General features: G+C 42.0%; 1 protein-coding gene and 2 pseudogenes across 1 annotated transcript in view; all 3 read left to right on the top strand.

Moving 5' to 3' along the window:
• Positions 1 to 5419, top strand: part of LOC142188918 (uncharacterized) — a 79800-nt pseudogene extending 74381 nt beyond the window's left edge.
• LOC142190140 (uncharacterized) overlaps positions 1 to 18825 on the top strand; it is a 186718-nt gene that overhangs the window by 82865 nt on the left and 85028 nt on the right. Inside the window, exons 2-3 of the mRNA XM_075262275.1 lie at positions 11917 to 12062; positions 12193 to 12372. Of these exons, the coding sequence (XP_075118376.1) occupies positions 11985 to 12062; positions 12193 to 12372 (258 nt within the window). The 5' untranslated portion in view covers positions 11917 to 11984. The remainder of the gene's footprint in view (positions 1 to 11916; positions 12063 to 12192; positions 12373 to 18825) is intronic.
• Positions 13255 to 18013, top strand: LOC142188911 (uncharacterized; annotated as a pseudogene).

The following is an 18825-nucleotide window of genomic DNA, read 5'->3' as shown; positions in this document are numbered from 1 at the left end:
TGTATCTTCACATACTAGAGCCTGAACCGGAAGCCTCCCTTATACTCCCTACTAATCCTATTTACTACATGGGATCTTGTGAGGTTTTTACATTGTCTCATCTTCTCTCCATTCGGGTTCCTACAATGTAGAATCCTCTCAGTATCTTCTATATAAGAGAATATTCCTGATTGTCCCATCAAGGATGGAAAGAGACAGGAACAAGATGGCGGAAAGTCTATTAAATCTCACCCTAGAGATCATCTACCAGCTTACTGGAGAGGTGAGAGATTCTGATGATGTCATCATTACATCATTCTTATCTATAGTAATAACAGATGATATGACTGGAGAGGTGATGGACTCTGGACATGTATGTAGTGAGATTTGTTAATGTGTCTCCCTGTAACTAGAATTATATAGCAGTGAAGAAGACCTCCATTAGTGAGGGATATGGAAGAATCCTGAGCCCGATCCAGAGGCCTCCACCACACCCCCTGATACAGGAGGAGATCAATGGACAGAAGATCCTAGAACTCACCCACAAGATGCTGGAGCTGCTGACTGGAGAGGTGACACTGCTGGAAATGCTGGGACATTATACAATAACTGGAGGGGTCGGGGTCATGACTGTATCATTGTGTTGTCAGGTTCCTATAAGGTGTCAGGATGTCGCTGTCTATTTCTCCATGGAGGAGTGGGAGTATTTAGAAGGACACAAGGATCTGTACAAGGAGGTGATGATGGAGGACCACCAGCCCCTCACATCAGCAGGTAATAGACATGACTATATACACATGGACTTCCATTATTTGTAGGTACAGAATGAATTCAGTCCCTGTCTGTGTTTCCTACAGGTATATCCAGTAAGTGGACAACACCGGAGAGATGTCCCAGTCCTCTTCTTCCACAGGATGATCAGGTAGATGGAGATATTCCCTATGATGTGTAGATGGGCTGTGAAGTCCTTGTGGTCAGTCTTGGGTTATCCAGCAGTATTAGATGTTTTATACTTGTGTAATGAGAGGTGGAGATGGAGGATAAAACTGTCCATAGATATTACATGTTGTCTGGATCTTCTCACAATCTTCTGGCTATGGAGACTGCTGGTTGGAATAAGGAACCATCAGGTTGGATTTCTACCAAACTGATCCTTTATTTCCCCTGAGACAAACAACCCCGGATGGATCTGGTAGAATCTGATCTCCTCCACTGACAACCTGAAGTAGGTCTAGCCATATGTATATTTGGGGTTGTCATTTAGCCGTCATCTAATATCTATGTCCAGGTTTTCAGATAATTTCTGCTGTATATTCAATAACTTCTTCTGTTTTCTTTATAATTGTTTTTTCTTTATAATTTTTTCACAGATTTTAAATCAAGATAAAGCTCTGGACAATATTAATTCTCGAGATGTAACAATAAAGGAAGATCCCTATGTGAGTGGTGATGAGGAGTGTGAGGAGGACATTCCTACAGGGAACCGCCCAGGTGAGTAGTCACCACTATATTAAGCAGAGAAGAGTCACAGATTCTCCTCATTCACTGCAGCAAATATATATAGAATTTATAAGTTCTGTGTCCTGTGAGATTGTTCCGCTGTCTCCCCAAACTGATGCCACCAGGATAGCTAGAACTGCCTCGGTCTTGAGATTCTTGAGAACTTGAGGGACAAGAGGAAGAGGAGGAGAAAATCTGAACTCACAAGAGTGTCAGAGGCAATGGCTTGAGTATCCGGAGACCTGGCAATGAAGCTGGGGACCTTGTGGTTCAGGCGGGAGGCAAAAAAAGTCGATTTCTGTCATGTCACAGCAGGAGCATAGTTGAAGGAAGATTTGCTGATAAAGCGACCCTCGCCAGAGCTATTTTTCTCGACTCAAATAGTCTGCCAGAAAAGACTGGAAGGCTCCTGGTGCCCCGCTGAGGGTTCAAGTAGACGAGAATGGACAAATGTGTAGTCTGGACTGTGACCAGACATCCTTGGAGGAAAGAGGTCTAATGAGACAGGGAAAATAAGATAGCCTTGGGTTCCAGCAGGAGAAACTGAGGAAGGACCCTGCCTTGGACCGAAGCCCTAAACAGTCAAAGCACCGAAGACCACTCCCCAGCCGTGGAGACTGGCATTAGTGAGAATCACCTACCAACATAGGGGAAGAGGGGTTGAAGCTGAGAAATTTCTGGGGAGTAGATAAACCAAAGAATGATGAAGAAGGATGGAGGGATAGCCTTACCAGAGCCTCAGGGGTGCTACACAGCTGTGCAGCTAACCAGATGGCAACAATATGTTTCATCTACTCGTTGATAGATGATCAATTCTCTTGCGCACACTCTCTGGCCCGGATTTGACTAGATGTTTATGTCGAGTTCTGATGGTAGCAATCATAGCGATCTGGATCCATTACTGAAAGCTCCTTGTGAGGCCTGGAAGCGTTACCAGGAAAAGCTATCCCCGTCACCATCGCCCATTTTCCTAGCCAATTTGATTCCATACCTGTCAGGAAATAACCGTGTGGATATGAAGGATCTCTGGTCTAAACTTAAAGATCTCCAGTTCAAAGACCTTGTTTCACAAGACCAACCAATAACCTTTCAGAGATTTCGAGAACTACTTCAGAGTAGATGTATTAATTTCCTGCATTATGATCATTTTAAGACCAATGTGTTCTGGGCCCTGACCAAAGGTACACCATCAAGATCTCTCACCCCTTTTGAGAAAGCCCTTCAATCCTGTTCTAAGACGTTCAGGAAGATCTCTGCATGCAAGAGATGTTTGACTTCTGCTGAAGACGTGGAGAAACCATCCTTTTTGTCAGCGTGGGAAAAGGAACTTGGTCTCACACTCACTGACGATCAGGTCTCCTCGGTTCTTAAACATTCCCACGGATTCTTCACGTGTGTCAGATTACAAGAGACACAGTAAGTGATATCTCGTTGGTATTGCACACCAGACTGGCTACATAGATATAAACTTGCGGACTCAAACCTTCGCTGGAGATGTCAGAAAGGGCCTGGCACATATCTCCATCTCTGGTGGTCTTGCAATCTTATCAAAGGTTATTGGTCTAAGGTGGCAGAATGTATGGGGAAGGTCTTGAAAAAGCCCATCGTTCTTACACCTGACATGATTTTCCTCTCTCTTCCCAGCCCCTCCGCAGATTTCAATACCTCTCAACGCAACCTGCTCTCACATATGTTAGAGGCAGCAAAGGCCCTCGTTCCCCTGGGATGGCTTCAATCTTCTCCCCCCTCCTTTGCACACTGGATAGAAAAGGTCAATTATATCTCCAGTTTCGAAGAACTGATTAGTTGGAGTACTAGAACACACAATACCTACCTTAAGCTTTGGTCACCGTGGCAAAGTTACTATGATACCACTTAGGTTGTTGGGTTGCCTGACCTCTCGCCCCCCCTCCAGCTCTTTCTACCTCACCTCCCTTTCTCCACCCTTTGTCGTCGTTGTTATCTGTTTTACCACCATTGTGTTAGCTATAACTTGAATTTTGCTACATGTATAGAAATCTATATATAGAAATTTTCTAAAATATTACTGGAATGTATAGGGTATGGAAATGTGTGGAAATGTATGTATGTATGGAAATGCATGCATGAAAATTTGCAATGAATTTAAGACACATGCTGATTTTTTTCCTCCATCAGAAAAAATGAGCATTAGTCTAGATTTGCTTAATAAATCTCATTGAAGGGTATGGGAGGTGGAAAGATACTCACAGGTGTGGAAAAATTCAGCATCAAATTCCTGAAGCTGAACTTTTCAGCTCGGAAACATTACTCAAGCTGAAATTTGCAGCTTGGAACTATTCAGCCATGTGAAAAAATCCTTAAGGCTGTATTATGTAAAAATAGTAAAATCAGTTTTCTTTTTGTCAGATAACTGTACCAGGAGCTCAGAGGAACATCTGATATCTACAGATTATACAGCAGAGGATCATGGTATCACACAAGATCCATATGAAGAGCATCTCATTACTCCAGATATACCCTCAGCCCTTCACAGCAAAGATCTATCATCTGATCCTACTATACACGTCCTACCTACTGATTCTTCACAAAGGCAAAATCTACATCAGAAAATTCTCACAGAGGAGAAGCCATATTCATGTTCAGAATGTGGCAAGAATTTTAGCCATAAATCAAGTCTTGTTGATCATCAAAAATTTCACACAGGGGAGAATCTATTTCCATGTTCAGAATGTGGGCAATGTTTTAGCCGGAAAAGAAGCCTTCTTCTACACCAAACAATTCACACAGGAGTGAAGCCATATTCATGTGCAGAATGTGGTAAGTGTTTTAATCGGAAATCCCATCTTATTGACCACCAAGCAATTCACACAGGAGAGAAGTTATATTCATGTTCAGAATGTGGCAAGAGTTTTGGTCATAAATCAAGCCTTATTGATCATCAAATCATTCACACAGGAAAGAAGCCCTATTCATGTTCAGAATGTGGGAAATGTTTTAGCCGTAAAGGAGGTCTTGTTCTACACCAAAAAATTCATACAGGCGAGAAGCCATATTCATGTTCAGAATGTGGGAAAGCTTATGCTCACAAAACACATCTTGTCACACATCAGAGAGTTCACACAGGAGAGAAGCCATATTCATGTGTAGAATGTGGGAAATGCTTTAGTCGGAAATCCCATCTTTTCGAACACCAATCTGTTCACACGGGAGAGAAGCCATATTCATGTTCAGAATGTGGGAAAGCTTATGCTCACAAATCACATCTTGTCACACATCAGAGAGTTCACACAGGAGAGAAGCCATATTCATGTGCAGAATGTGGGAAATGCTTTAGTCGGAAATCCCAACTTGTCGAACACCAATTTGTTCACACAGGAGAGAAGCCATATTCATGTTCAGAATGTGGGAAATGTTATAGTCGTAAATCAAATCTAGTTAGCCATCAAAGAGTTCACACCAAGGAGAAGCCAAATCCATAAACATGTGCAAAATGTTTTAACCAAAAGTCATGTCTACGTGCACATGTCAGGACTTGAACCCAGGGACTTCAGTGTCCCAGGCTGCAGCTCTTCCCACTGAGCTATTCAGCCTCCTGGTCAGCTCCTGTGCTGATCTGAGCCTAGTTCCCAATACCTCTACTTTCAGTTCCCGCCTCTCTGGTTTGCGCCACCCTATTCTCTGATTGAACTTCCCATATAAACTCAGCCTTACACTTCCTGCCTTGCGAGATTATTGTGCTCCCAGCCTGTAATCTAGCTGCTCTGCTGCAAACACTGATACTCATCTTGTACATTGACCACTGGCTTCCTCCTGCCTACGTTACCAGCATAGCAAGTAAGTCACCTTCCAAGTAGTAGCAAGTTAAGACTTCGAACCAAACCAAGACTGTTACAGCACAGAGAACTGAGACTGTTACAGAGAACTTGCACAGAAAGAAATTTCACTCACAATTACAGACTAAAGAGGTTTTACCATGAAAAGAATTGTGTTTTTTTGTTTTGTATTGTTTTGGTTTTTTTTTTTTAAATCCAGAACCAAAATCAGAGATCTGTAATTTGAAAATGATTTAAGATAATAATTAAAATACATTTATATAGCGCCCCCTGTGGCTCGTTTTTCTCATCCGTCTCCTCCTCTAACAAGCAGAGAAAAAAGTGTTGTCAGTGTCTCGGCACTGCTGTGTCTTACATGATATCCCTCCATCCAGATGTGTTATGACTTTGAGATACTTGCAGTAGCAGTTTAAGACGGGAACATATCCCTACACAAATACCAAACAAAGTCCCACTATAGAATAGACATAACAACCAAAGGAAACATGACAAATGCAAAAATATATATAAAAAGTATGAAGAAAAAATAAATAAATATATACAGTCCTATGAAAAAGTTTGGGCACCCCTATTAATCTTAATCATTTTTAGTTCTAAATATTTTGGTGTTTGCAGCAGCCATTTCAGTTTGATATATCTAATAACTGATGGACACAGTAATATTTCAGGATTGAAATGAGGTTTATTGTACTAACAGAAAATGTGCAATATGCATTAAACCAAAATTTGACCGGTGCAAAAGTATGGGCACCTCAACAGAAAAGTGACATTAATATTTAGTAGATCCTCCTTTTGCAAAGATAACAGCCTCTAGTCGCTTCCTGTAGCTTTTAATCAGTTCCTGGATCCTGGATAAAGGTATTTTGGACAAACAATTCAAGTTCAGTTAAGTTAGATGGTCGCCGAGCATGGACAGCCCGCTTCAAATCATCCCACAGATGTTCAATGATATTCAGGTCTGGGGACTGGGATGGCCATTCCAGAACATTGTAATTGTTCCTCTGCATGAATGCCTGAGGATTTGGAGCGGTGTTTTGGATCATTGTCTTGCTGAAATATCCATCCCCGGCGTAACTTCAACTTCGTCACTGATTCTTGAACATTATTCTCAAGAATCTGCTGATACTGAGTGGAATCCATGCGACTCTCAACTTTAACAAGATTCCCGATGCCGGCATTGGCCACACAGCCCCAAAGCATGATGGAACCTCCACCAAATTTTACAGTGGGTAGCATGTGTTTTTCTTGGAATGCTGTTTCTTTTTGGACGCCATGCATAACGCCTTTTTTTATAACCAAACAACTCAATTTTTGTTTCCAAAATGAAGCTGCCTTGTCCAAATGTGCTTTTTCATACCTCAGGCAACTCTATTTGTGGCGTACGTGCAGAAACGGCTTCTTTCTCATCACTCTCCCATACAGCTTCTATTTGTGCAAAGTGCGCTGTATAGTTGACCGATGCACAGTGACACCATCTGCAGCAAGATGATGCTGCAGCTCTTTGGAGGTGGTCTGTGGATTGTCCTTGACTGTTCTCACCATTCTTCTTCTCTGCCTTTCTGATATTTTTCTTGGCCTGCCACTTCTGGGCTTAACAAGAACTGTCCCTGTGGTCTTCCATTTCCTTACTATGTTCCTCACAGTGGAAACTGACAGGTTAAATCTCTGAGACAACTTTTTGTATCCTTCCGCTGAACAACTATGTTGAACAATCTTTGTTTTCAGATCATTTGAGAGCGGGCTGTCCATGTTCGGCGACCATCAAACTTAACTGAACTTGAATTGTTTTGTAGAAAGAAATGGTCCAAAATACCTTCATCCAGGATCCAGGAACTGATTAAAAGCTACAGGAAGCGACTAGAGGCTGTTATCTTTGCAAAAGGAGGATCTACTAAATATTAATGTCACTTTTCTGTTGAGGTGCCCATATTTTTGCACCGGTCAAATTTTGGTTTAATGCATATTGCGCATTTTCTGTTAGTACAATAAACCTCATTTCAATCCTGAAATATTACTGTGTCCATCAGTTATTAGATATGTCAAACTGAAATGGCTGTTGCAAACACCAAAATATTTAGAACTAAAAATGATTAAGATTAATAGGGGTGCCCAAACTTTTTCATAGGACTGTATATATATTTGATCACCAAATAGTTAAAAAATCACAGGGGGACATATGAAAACAACTCACTAAAAATAGTGAGCAGACACATAAATCAACCCACTCACCAAAGAGCAGTGCAACTCCTAGTCATACGGTATATACTAGAATGTCTCTGAGACGAAGCATGTGCATATAGCACTCCACCCAGGGAACATGGCAGCCAGCCAGCTAGAGAACTAGCTACTTAAATGGCAACATCATATATCAAAACTTACATAGCCAGAGACATAGTAAAATAGCGAGCAACGGAGTCCACTGCACAGGGCCGATGGGAGCAAACTGCCGAACGCCTGACATGCGTTTCTCCTGATGAAGCCATCCTAGACGTGTCAGGGTATCCCACCTCCATCAGCGAATATCTAAAATAGACACAAGACAACTAAGTCACTAATCAAAAGTATATACACAAAGACATAAATTGCATAGTTGATGAGGTTGGATAAACACATCAGTCCATCAAGTCCAACCTATAACCCTAAAATCCCTACAATGTCGATCCAGGGGAAGGCAAAAAAACGCATGAAGATTATATACAATATATACAAAGAACTCAACAGGAGATAATCACATCTAGAGACTGATAATTCCAAGCTAGGAAAGGTTACCCATATAGTGGGGGTAGTAACAATGGTGTAAGCAGGTTATAGGGCAATAAGTAAGCAAAGCCCGATTGTATATATGCTGATGGAGGGAGTTCATATAAGCATTGATTGTTATTAATCTGTTATTCCCTATCTGTGTTTTTATAAAGAGGAACAAAACTATACACAGAGAGGCTGAGGGTCTTTGGAGTCCAGGGGCCACTTCTTAGGGCCTTCTTCAACTCTGTGGTAGCATCAGCCATCTTTTTCAGAGTGGCCTGCTGGGGGAGTAGCATACCAGCCAGGGATTGAAATAGATTTACAAGCTGGTTAGAAGGGCCAGCTCTGTCCTGGGGAGCCCCTTGCATCCAGTACAGGTGGTGGGTGACAGAAGGCAACTGTCCGTGGTGAGCTCCATGCTGGAGAATAACTCCCATCCCATGTATGAGACCGTGATAGCACTGGATAGTACAGTCAGTGACCAACTGCTTCACCCCAAGTGTGAGAAGGAGCGCTATTGGAGATCCTTCCTCCCAACCGCGGTCAGGCTGGATAATCAACATCAGGTTAAGCGAAGATCACTCCACACAGAGAACTAAGTGATCCTGAATTCTTCTTTTCTTCCTAGTTGCTATGACTCCTAGTATCATTTCTATCTGTTAGATTGTAGGTGTTCTGTCTTGTAATATATTACTGTATTATCTATGCTGCTGTAACACACTGAATGTCCCCAGGGTGGGACTATTAAAGGATTATCTTATTTTATATCTAAATCCTGAGAACCGAATGATAACCTAATAGTCTCCTTGTCCACTTAGCCTAGGTTGGCTTGGAGACCTTACAACCCTGATTCTTCCCTTAAAAAGAAAGGATTACATTTCCACATCTCCTAAATTTAGGAGATTAGGTATCTGTCCAGGTATAGTTTTATACATCTAGAGACATCAAGTGTGTGATTTCTAGTCCCCTCAGGAGAGGGAGGATTGGGGAACAAGTGGGAAGAGTCATGACCTGGTTCATATTAGTATAGGATGGTACATTAGGCAGGAAACCAGGCATGAATCTTAACTGGACTCTGTCTGGATGGAAACTAATATAGGAATCTACAGATGACAGAGCCTGTAGCTCCCCAATCTTTTTGGCAGATGTTAAGGCCATTATAAAGGTTGTTTTCAAGGTAAGGAACTTTACCTGTACTTCAAAGGGAGGGTCACACAACCCCTTCAGAATCGCTGACAGATCACACTGAGGAATTGGATGTAAGATCAAGGGTCTTATTCTAGAGGCACCTCTCAGAAACCTCTTTATGAGGGGATCTTGAGATCTAATAGTGGGATTGGAGCTATCCATTGCCTTTGTTGCCGATAAAGATGGCACGTATCTTGGAATAGTTCAAATTGGTAGCTATAAAGAGACAGTGTGTTCACGATGGCTCCAGAAGGTCCTCTAGACCATAGTAGGGACTGGTCAACCTCCTTGCTGTCAAGTTGAAAGATTTCAGATCTGGTCAGAGCCGAGAGCCCCGGGACACTAGGTTCTGAATTGGGGGAAGACAACAGTAATTCCTGTGACTCGTATATGAGCTTGAATGAGGGAAGATATATGCTAGCCTGAACCTCCATGTGATGGACAAAGTATCCACAGAGCTGATGTTATGCTGAAAGGGAGAACGGTGTCTGAAGCGACAGTCTATAACCACAATGACTCAAATATTTCCTGCGTGGAGGAAAAATTGGGAGGTGCAGATAAGCGTTCTTGAGTGTGACCATATAATCATGACCTGCAGTGCCGCATCACTTCCAGCGCGTGGTATAAAAAGTCGGCTGTGCACATCATACAGATGGCAATGTATAATGTTATGTGATATCACAATATATAGGCAGGGCAGGAACATTCCCATCACAGCCCTGATACTTGGGGAGCAGGAGGGGTTGGGCCCCTGTACTTCTGTTAAAGTACTCACTATACCCCTTGATAAATTACTTGAGGGGTCTAGTTTCCAAAATGGGGTCATTTGGGGGGTATTTCCACTGCTCTGATACCTCTGGGGCTCTACAAATGCAACTTGGTACCTGAAACAGACTCCAGCAAAATCAGCCCTCCAAAATCCCAACAGCGCTCCTTCCTTCTCTCTTTCTTCTGGTCTTTCCTTCTCTTCTCTACCTCATTACCTCATCCTGTGCTGGTAACTACCAACCTGTCTCCAATCTCCCCTTCATCTCCAAACTCCTTGAATGCTTGGCCTTTCCTCACCTAATCCACTCCCTCTCTGCTATCTCTACTTGACCCCTTACTATCTAGTTTCTTCTCTCTGCACTACTGGAACTGCCCTCACACAAAGTCTCCAATGATCTCCATCAAGCTAAATCTAATGGGGACGTTTCTCTTCTTATTCTTCTGGATCTCTCAGCAATATCTGACACTGTAGACCACAAACGTCTTCTCAGTAATCTCCGCTCTATCGGCCTCTCGGACTACGATCTCTCGTGATTCTCCTCCTATGTCTCTGACTGCAAATTCAAAGCATTATTTCCAGGCCCTGTCTCATCTGTCCTTTCCTATAGGAGTTCAACAGGACTCAGTCCTAAGTCCTGTCCTCTATCACACATAGACAGCTCCACTACATACATATCACACATCGACAGTTCCACTACATACATATCACACACAGACAGCTCTGCTACATACACATCACACACATAACTTTAACTCTTCCAGAGCAGATCCCTACAATCTGCTCATGTGATTACTATAAAACCAACTGATCACATGACTATGACATCATCACAGGTCCTTTATCTTGAGCAGCAGAAGCTGTAACAGCAGGACCTAATCATGTGACTCCCTGACTCCTCCCATACATGACATCATCACAGGTCCTGTCACCACAGTTACTGTACAGGAGGCGGTATATACATATATATATGGTGGTCGCTCACAGTCCTGGCAGGATTTGTGTGGTAAAAGTTTTTTTTTATTAATACCTTTAGGGCCAGATATTTGCAATTATAATTAGAAAAACTCTCCAGTATTTTATTGTATATTTCTAGTTGTCTCAGGACTCGGCTGCTTTAAGGGCTGTTCCTTTCATGGCTGAGATGACAATAATTGTGTGTTTTGTCGTCTAAGATTGTTCTGGGCTGTTTCCATCCCTCCCATAGAGGTAAATAGTAGTCGGCGCCTTCACCCTACGGTATAAATCACATGATGGCTTTATTCTACAGGTCGCTACAGTTACACTGATACCACATTTATACAGGGTTTAGGTTTTATTACTTCTACACTAGAAAGAACTTACTAAATCATTTCTCCTTGTCTCGCCGTATTCTGAGCCCGAACTTTAAAGGGGATGTCACGGAGAAACCGAGAAAGGTGAAAAATAATAATGATAAAAAATAACCCTCTCTCCTGTCCCCGGTGCTCTGGTGTTCAGGCCAGTCTGGGGCTTTTATGGCAGAAGTCACCGCAGCACGTGACGTATGAGGCCAATCAGCGGCAACAGAAAAGTATAACAGACACAGATTGAGCCCCCTCCTGAGACCCCCTCCATCTGTGTCTGTTCCCATTGACTTTAATGACAACATCATAACGGACACAAAACATCCGAAATACACAACTGGTTCTTCCGTAAGAAAAAGAAGAGATGAGAAAACCCGACAGTAAATACAGATTTTGTGAATCTAACAAAGGATTGTGTGGAAATTGTTTCATCTTATAGGTCAGCAAAGGAGAAAAGCCTGATACTGAGGAGGAATGTGCCATGTATCTTCATATACTAGTGCCTGAACCGGAAGCCCCCCTTATACTCTCTACTAATCCTATTTATTACATGGGATCTTGTGAGGTTTTTACATTGTCTCATCTTCTCTCCATTCAGGTTCCTACAATATAGAATCCTCTCAGTATCTTCTATATAAGAGAATATTCCTGATTGATCCATCAAGGATGGAAAGAGACAGGAACAAGATGGTGGAAAGTCTATTAAATCTCACCCTAGAGATCATCTACCAGCTTACTGGAGAGGTGAGAGATTCTGATGATGTCATCATGACATCATTCTTATCTATAGTAATAACAGATGATATGACTGGAGAGGTGATGGACTCTGGACATGTATGGAGTGATATTTATTAATGTGTCTCCCCATAACCAGGATTACACAGTAGTGAAGAAGACCTCTAGTGGGCGCTGTCAGGCTCCTGTGTATGAAGGATATGGAGGAACCCTGAGCCCAATTTCGGGGCCTCCACCTCGCCCCCTGATAAAGGAGGAGATCAATGGACAGAAGATACTAGAACTCACCAACAATATGCTGGAGCTGCTGACTGGAGAGGTGACACTGCTGGGAATGCTGGGACATTATACAGTAACTGGAGGAGTCGGGGTGATGACTGTATCTTTGTGTTGTCAGGTTCCTATAAGGTGTTAGGATGTCACTGTCTATTTCTCCACACAGGAATGGGAGTATTTAGAAGGACACAAGGATCTGTACAAGGAGGTGATGATGGAGGACCACCAGCCCCTCACATCAGCAGGTAATAGATATGACTATATACACATGGACTTCCATTATTTGTATGTACAGAATGAATTCAGTCCCTGTCTGTGTTTCCTACAGGTAGATCCAGTAAGAGGACAACACCGGAGAGATGTCCCAGTCCTCTTCTTCCACAGGATGATCAGGTAGATGGAGATATTCCCTATGATGTGTAGACAGGCTGTGAAGTCCTTGTGGTCAGTCTTGGGTTCTCCAGCAGTATTAGATGGTTTATACTTGTGTATTGAGAGGTGGAGATGGAGGATAAAGCTGACCATAGACATTACATGTTGTCTGGATCTTCTCACAATCTTCTGGCTATGGAGACTGCTGGTTGGAATAAGGAACCATCAGGTTGGATTTCTACCGATCTGATCCTTTATTTCCCCTGAGACAAAAAACCCCGGATGTATCTGGTTGAATCTGATCTCCTCCACTGACAACCTGAAGCAGGTCTAGCCATGCCGAGTATACATGTGTATGAGGTCCTGGAGGTTGTCACTGAGCCGTCATCTAATATCTATGTCCAGCTTCTACATCTGCTGCTTTTCAGCTCAGATTTCTCCTAAAGTTGGTTAATTTTGGCCATTATGTTGATTGATGATCTTTTTCACTCATATACATGCTACATGACTTCTCTTCCTTTCTGCTGATCTTTTACTTGTTTCACAAATTTTACACCAGGATAAAAATCTGGATGATATTAATGTTATATCTATAACAATAAAAGAAGAGCCCTATGTGAGTGGTGATGAGGAGTGTGAGGAGGACATTCCTACAGGGAACCGCCCAGGTGAGTAGTAACCAATAGGGAGGGGCGAACCTCCCAAGAATTGTTTCAAGTTTAGTGGCTCGTGTTCTATAAAACATAGTGTATGACACTGTCAGGGTTAATAGAGCTCTACCTATCTATCCAATTTTAGATTTTTAAGGCAAACCCAAATCAAGGACATAACATGTGTCAGCTGTACAAGTGTTGTCTAAAGAACAGCACCCACTACCCAACCAATAGGTGCAACTGGGTTTTGCCTGTTTGGTTACAATTATTACACAGTCCACTTTCCAGAAAGAAGAAGGCGATAAGAGCAGCAAGTACAACTCAAGTGACCGTGTTATATTTGAAGACAATACAGCAAACAGCGCAGTATACATTGTAAAATGCACAATAAAACTCACAAAGCATGATAGAATATACAGAACAGGAATACAGGCCAATCTTGGGTAAAATCTTAAAGGGAGTCTATCTTCGGCAATAGCCATTTTTAACTAAACATATCTTCGTATAGTCTTTAGAAAGGCTTTTCCAGGTATACCTTTTATTCAATGCAAATTAGTCAGCATGGAGCACCAGAAGCCTTCTAACTATGCCTTGAGCACTGCAGCATCATCAGACACTCTTACATATATACATTAACCCTGGCTTGCTCTACTTCCCGTTGCCTATTCTGATCACCACCTGCAGCTAAAGACTCCAAAACTATCCCCCTCCCCGATCCTGTGGCTCTGACTACAGCGACTAATCTCATTCTACACTGAGCATTTCACTAGAAAAGAGTAGTGACCAGCGCCTCACAACATGGACCGATCAAGATGCTGGCCTAACCACACATGTGGGAGACTGGAGAACAGCCTGGTGGCCGAACATCATGATCTACTGGTCTGTGCTCTGAGGTCTACTGTTAGATTGTTATCCGTTTAGCTATAAATTGAATTTTACTACATGTCTTACAGTATGTATAGAAATCTATATATAGAAATTTTATAAAATACTAGCAGGAGGACACGGCTTAGCATGGGTATATTTCATTTTTGGTTTGTGTGGTGGCCTCATAAGAATTTGCCAGTTTTGCACTGGTGTATTTTGCATGTTGTTTGTGTGTGTGTGTCCATAAGCATCATGTGATCATGTGTATTTCATTTTGGATATCAGTGAAAAGCCTGCGATTAGTTGTTATGGATACCTGGTGTAAAGTTGTGTGCATGTGACCTTGTGTAACAGTGTCATCCACAGCGCCCTGCCCCTATAAAGATGACATTCAGCAGTGAAGAAAAATGGCTGGGTGGGAATGGAAACCTGGAGTAAAGCTCTGATGTGTTGTAAAAGCCTTAGAACCACAAGTGAAGTCAAAGCGCATCCGTAGTCATGGTTTTCTTGATTAAAACATCCTTATTTATTAGTCCATAATTAAAAATATGTACAAAACATGAAACCAGTGTAAAAACATGTAGCACTTACACCATGATTAGACAGACGTGTGGACAACGACAAACGACAAACTGGGTGTCTACGCGTTTCAAGGCCGAAGCCCCTTCCTCATGGCAAGACAAAATGTATACTGGCTGTAACGATATATATACCTTAAAGCGATCTGGTGTCAAACCGCCCAAATCTAATTGGGCTGACTGCTAGCAGGTGTACTCCCAGTACGTGTTGCTCTGATGTGTTGTACTCTGTGCAGAGCCGCGTATCTAATCCCCCAGCGTGTGGTACTGTGTGCTGAGGCGTGTATCTTGTCCTCCGGCGTGTGGTACTGTGTGCAGAGGCATGTATCAAATCCTCCGGCGTTTGGTACTGTGTGCAGAGGCGCGTATCTAATCCTCCGGCGTGTAGAACTGTGTTCAGACACGCATATCTAATCCTCAGATGTGTAGAACTGTGTGCAGACGTGCATATCTAATCCTCCAGCGTGTGGTATTGTGTGCAGATGCGCATATCTAATCCTCGGGAGTGCGGTACTATGTGCTGACACACGTATCTATTCCTTCGGCGTGTGCAGACGCGCGTATCTAATCCTCCTTCGTATGGAACAGTGTGCAGACCCGCTTATCTAATCCTTCGGCATGTGGAACTGTGCAGACACACGTATCTAATTCTCTGGGGTGTGGAACTGTGTGTTGACGCGCGTATCTAATCTTCTTGCGCGAGGAGCTGTGTACAGACATGTGTATTTAAACCTCTAGTGTGAGGTACTGTGTGCACAGGTGGGTATCTAATTCTCCAGTGTGTTGTACTATGTGCCGACCCACATATCTAATCCTCCAGCGTGTGTTACTGTGTCCTGACGCGTGTATCTAATCCTCTGGTGTGTGGAGCTGTGTGCTGACGCACATATTTAATCCTCCAGCGTGAGGTACTGTGTGCAGAGGTGCATATCTAATCCTCCGGCGTGTGGAACTGTGTACTGACCCGCGTATCTAATCCTCCGGCATGTGGTATTGTGTGCAGACGCGTGTATCTAATCCTCCGGCATGTGGTACTGTGTCCTGATGCGTATATCTAATCCTTCAGTGTGGGGAATTGTGTGCAGACGCACGTATCTAATCCTCCTGCTTGTGATATTGTGTGTAGATGCGCGTATCTAATCCTCTGGTGTGTGGTACTGTGTTTAGAGGTTCGTATCTAATTCTCTGCCGTGTGGTATTTTGTGCATGTGTATGTGTATCTAATCCTCCGGCGTGTGGTACTGTGTGCTGACACATGTATCTATTCCTCCTGCGTGTGCAGACACGCGTATCTAATTCTCTGGCGTGTGGTACTGTGTGCAGAGGTACGTATCTAATCGTCCTGCTTGTGGTATTGTGTGCAGACGCATGTATCTAATCTTCCAACGTTTAGAACTGTGTGCAGGTGCGTATATTTAATCCTCCGGCATGTGGTAATGTGTGTTGAGCCATGTATCTAATCCTCTGAAGCTTGTATCTCAGTTTGGATATCAGTGTTGGATTGTGCATGTGGAGTGACTGTGTGTATTGCAGTTTGAATATGAGTGAAAAACTTGTAGGTTTGTATTGGCTAATGGGGGCGTGAGTGTTTTGGGAAAGCTGTATCTCTGTACGTCTGAGCGAGTTGAGGTCTCGTCTTAAACCTTCGCGAACACCTGCAGTTTATGTGTGCCAAATTTGGTGAAGATCGGTCCAGTCGATTGGTTACGCATAAAGAACAGACAGACAGAAAGAAATCCATTTCTATAATATAGAGAGATGAATGGAACCTATATGATATGTTCACATGATGGAATTTGGTACTGAATTTAAGACACATGCTGATTTTTTTAAAAAATGTTTCTAGATTCTCTTAACAACTCCCATTGAAGGGTAAGAAAGGTGGAAAAATTCAGCTTCAAATTCCTGAAGCTGAAATTTTCATCTTGGAAACATTACTGAAGTTGAAATTTGTAGTTTGGAACAATTCAGTCATGTGAACTTATCATTAAGGCTGTCTTAAGTAAAAATAGTAAAATCATTTTTCTTCTTGTCAGATGACTGTATCAGGAGTTCAGAGGGACATCTGATATCTACAGATTATAAAGCAGAGGATCCTGGTATCAAACAAGATCCATATGAAGAACATGACATTACCCCAGAAATACCCTCAGCCCTTCACAGCAAAGATCTATCATCTGATCCTACTATGCACGTCCTACCTACTCATTCTTCACAGACTGATAGGCAAAATCTACATCAGAGAATTCTCACAGGGGAGAAGCCATATTCATGTTCAGAATGTAGTAAGTGTTTTAGCCAGAAAAGAAGTCTTGTTGTACACCAAAAAATTCATACAGGGGAGAAGCCATATTCATGTTCAGTATGTGGAAAATGTTTTTGCCACAAACAAAGTCTTGTTGTACACCAAGCAATGCATACAGGGGAGAGGCCATATTCATGTTCAGAATGTAAAAAATGTTTTCGCCAAAAAACACATCTTGTTAGACATCAGAGAAATCATACAGGAGCGAAGCCATATTTATGTTCAGAATGTGGCAAGAGTTTTAGCCAGAAGTCAAGTCTTGTTGATCATCAAAGAATTCACACAAGTGAGAAGCCATATTCATGTTCAGAATGTGGTAAGTGTTTTAGTCGAAAATCCTATCTTGTTGGCCACCAAACAATTCATACAGGTGAGAAGCCATATTCCTGTTCAGAATGTGGGAAATGTTTTGGTTTCAAGACACATCTTGTTAGACATCAGAGAATTCACACAGGAGAGAAGCCATATTTATGTTCAGAATGTGGCAATAGTTTTACCAATAAATCAAGTCTGGTTGATCATCAAAAAATTCACACAGGAGAGAAGCCATATTCATGTTCAGATTGTGGTAAATGTTTTAGTCAGAAATCCCATCTTGTTGGCCACCAAACAATTCACACAGGAGAGAAGCCGTATTCATGTTCAGAATGTGGGGAATGTTTTGGCCGCAACACACATCTTGTTAGACATCAGAGAATTCACACAGGAGAGAAGCCATTTTCATGTTTGGAATGTGGGAAACGTTTTAGTCGTAAATCACATCTTGTTTGCCATCAAACAGTTCACACCAGAGAGAAGCCATTTCCATAAACCTGTGTAAATCATTTTAACCAAAAGTCATCTCTATCTGGACATCAGAGAACTTGCACAGAAAGAAAATTCACTCACAATTACAGCTTAACCCCTTAAGGACCAGGCCATTTTTTGGTTTCGCATTTTCGTTTTTCCCTCCTCACATTTCAAGAGCCATAACTTTTTCATTTTTCAGTTCACAGAGTCACATGATGGCTTATTGTTTGCGGGACAAATTGTACTTTGTAATGGCATCATTCAATATGCTGTGCAATGTACTGGGAAGCTGGAAAAAAATTCAGAATGAGGTGCAATTGGAGAAAAAATGCATTTGCGCCATTTTCTTATGGGTTTAATTTTTACAGCGTTCACTGTTTGATACAAATGACATGTTACCTGTGTTCTACGTGTCAGTACGAATGCGGTGATACCAAATTTATATAGTATTTGAAATGTTTTGATACTTTTAAAAAAATGATAAACTTTGCAAAATAGAAAAAAAAATTTGTGTCATCATGTTCTAACACCTGTAACTTTTTCATATTTCCATGTATGGAGCTGGTTGTGGTGTCTTTTTATGCGGGACAAGATGACGTTTCTATTGATACCATTTGGGGAAAGATCTGATGGTTTGATCACTTTTTATTCAATTTTTTATAGGAGGCAAAGTGTTGAAAAAACCGCTTTTTGGCTGTTTTTATTTTTTTTGCCGCTACGCCGTTCGCAGTACGGGATAAATGTTTTAATATTCTAATAGTTCGGGCATTTTGGAGCGCGGGGATACCTAATATGTTTATGTTTAATGTTCTTTAATTACTTTTATAGCTAATCTAGGGAAAGGGGGGTGATTTGAACTTTTATATTTTTTTTATTTTTTTAATACTTTTAAAAACTTTTTTTTTTCTTCTGTTACATTTATGATCAGACCC

Source organism: Leptodactylus fuscus, chromosome 1 (genome assembly GCF_031893055.1).
Source record: "Leptodactylus fuscus isolate aLepFus1 chromosome 1, aLepFus1.hap2, whole genome shotgun sequence".
In the NCBI taxonomy this organism is placed as follows: domain Eukaryota; kingdom Metazoa; phylum Chordata; class Amphibia; order Anura; family Leptodactylidae; genus Leptodactylus; species Leptodactylus fuscus.
This window is presented reverse-complemented; position numbering and strand designations above follow the sequence as displayed.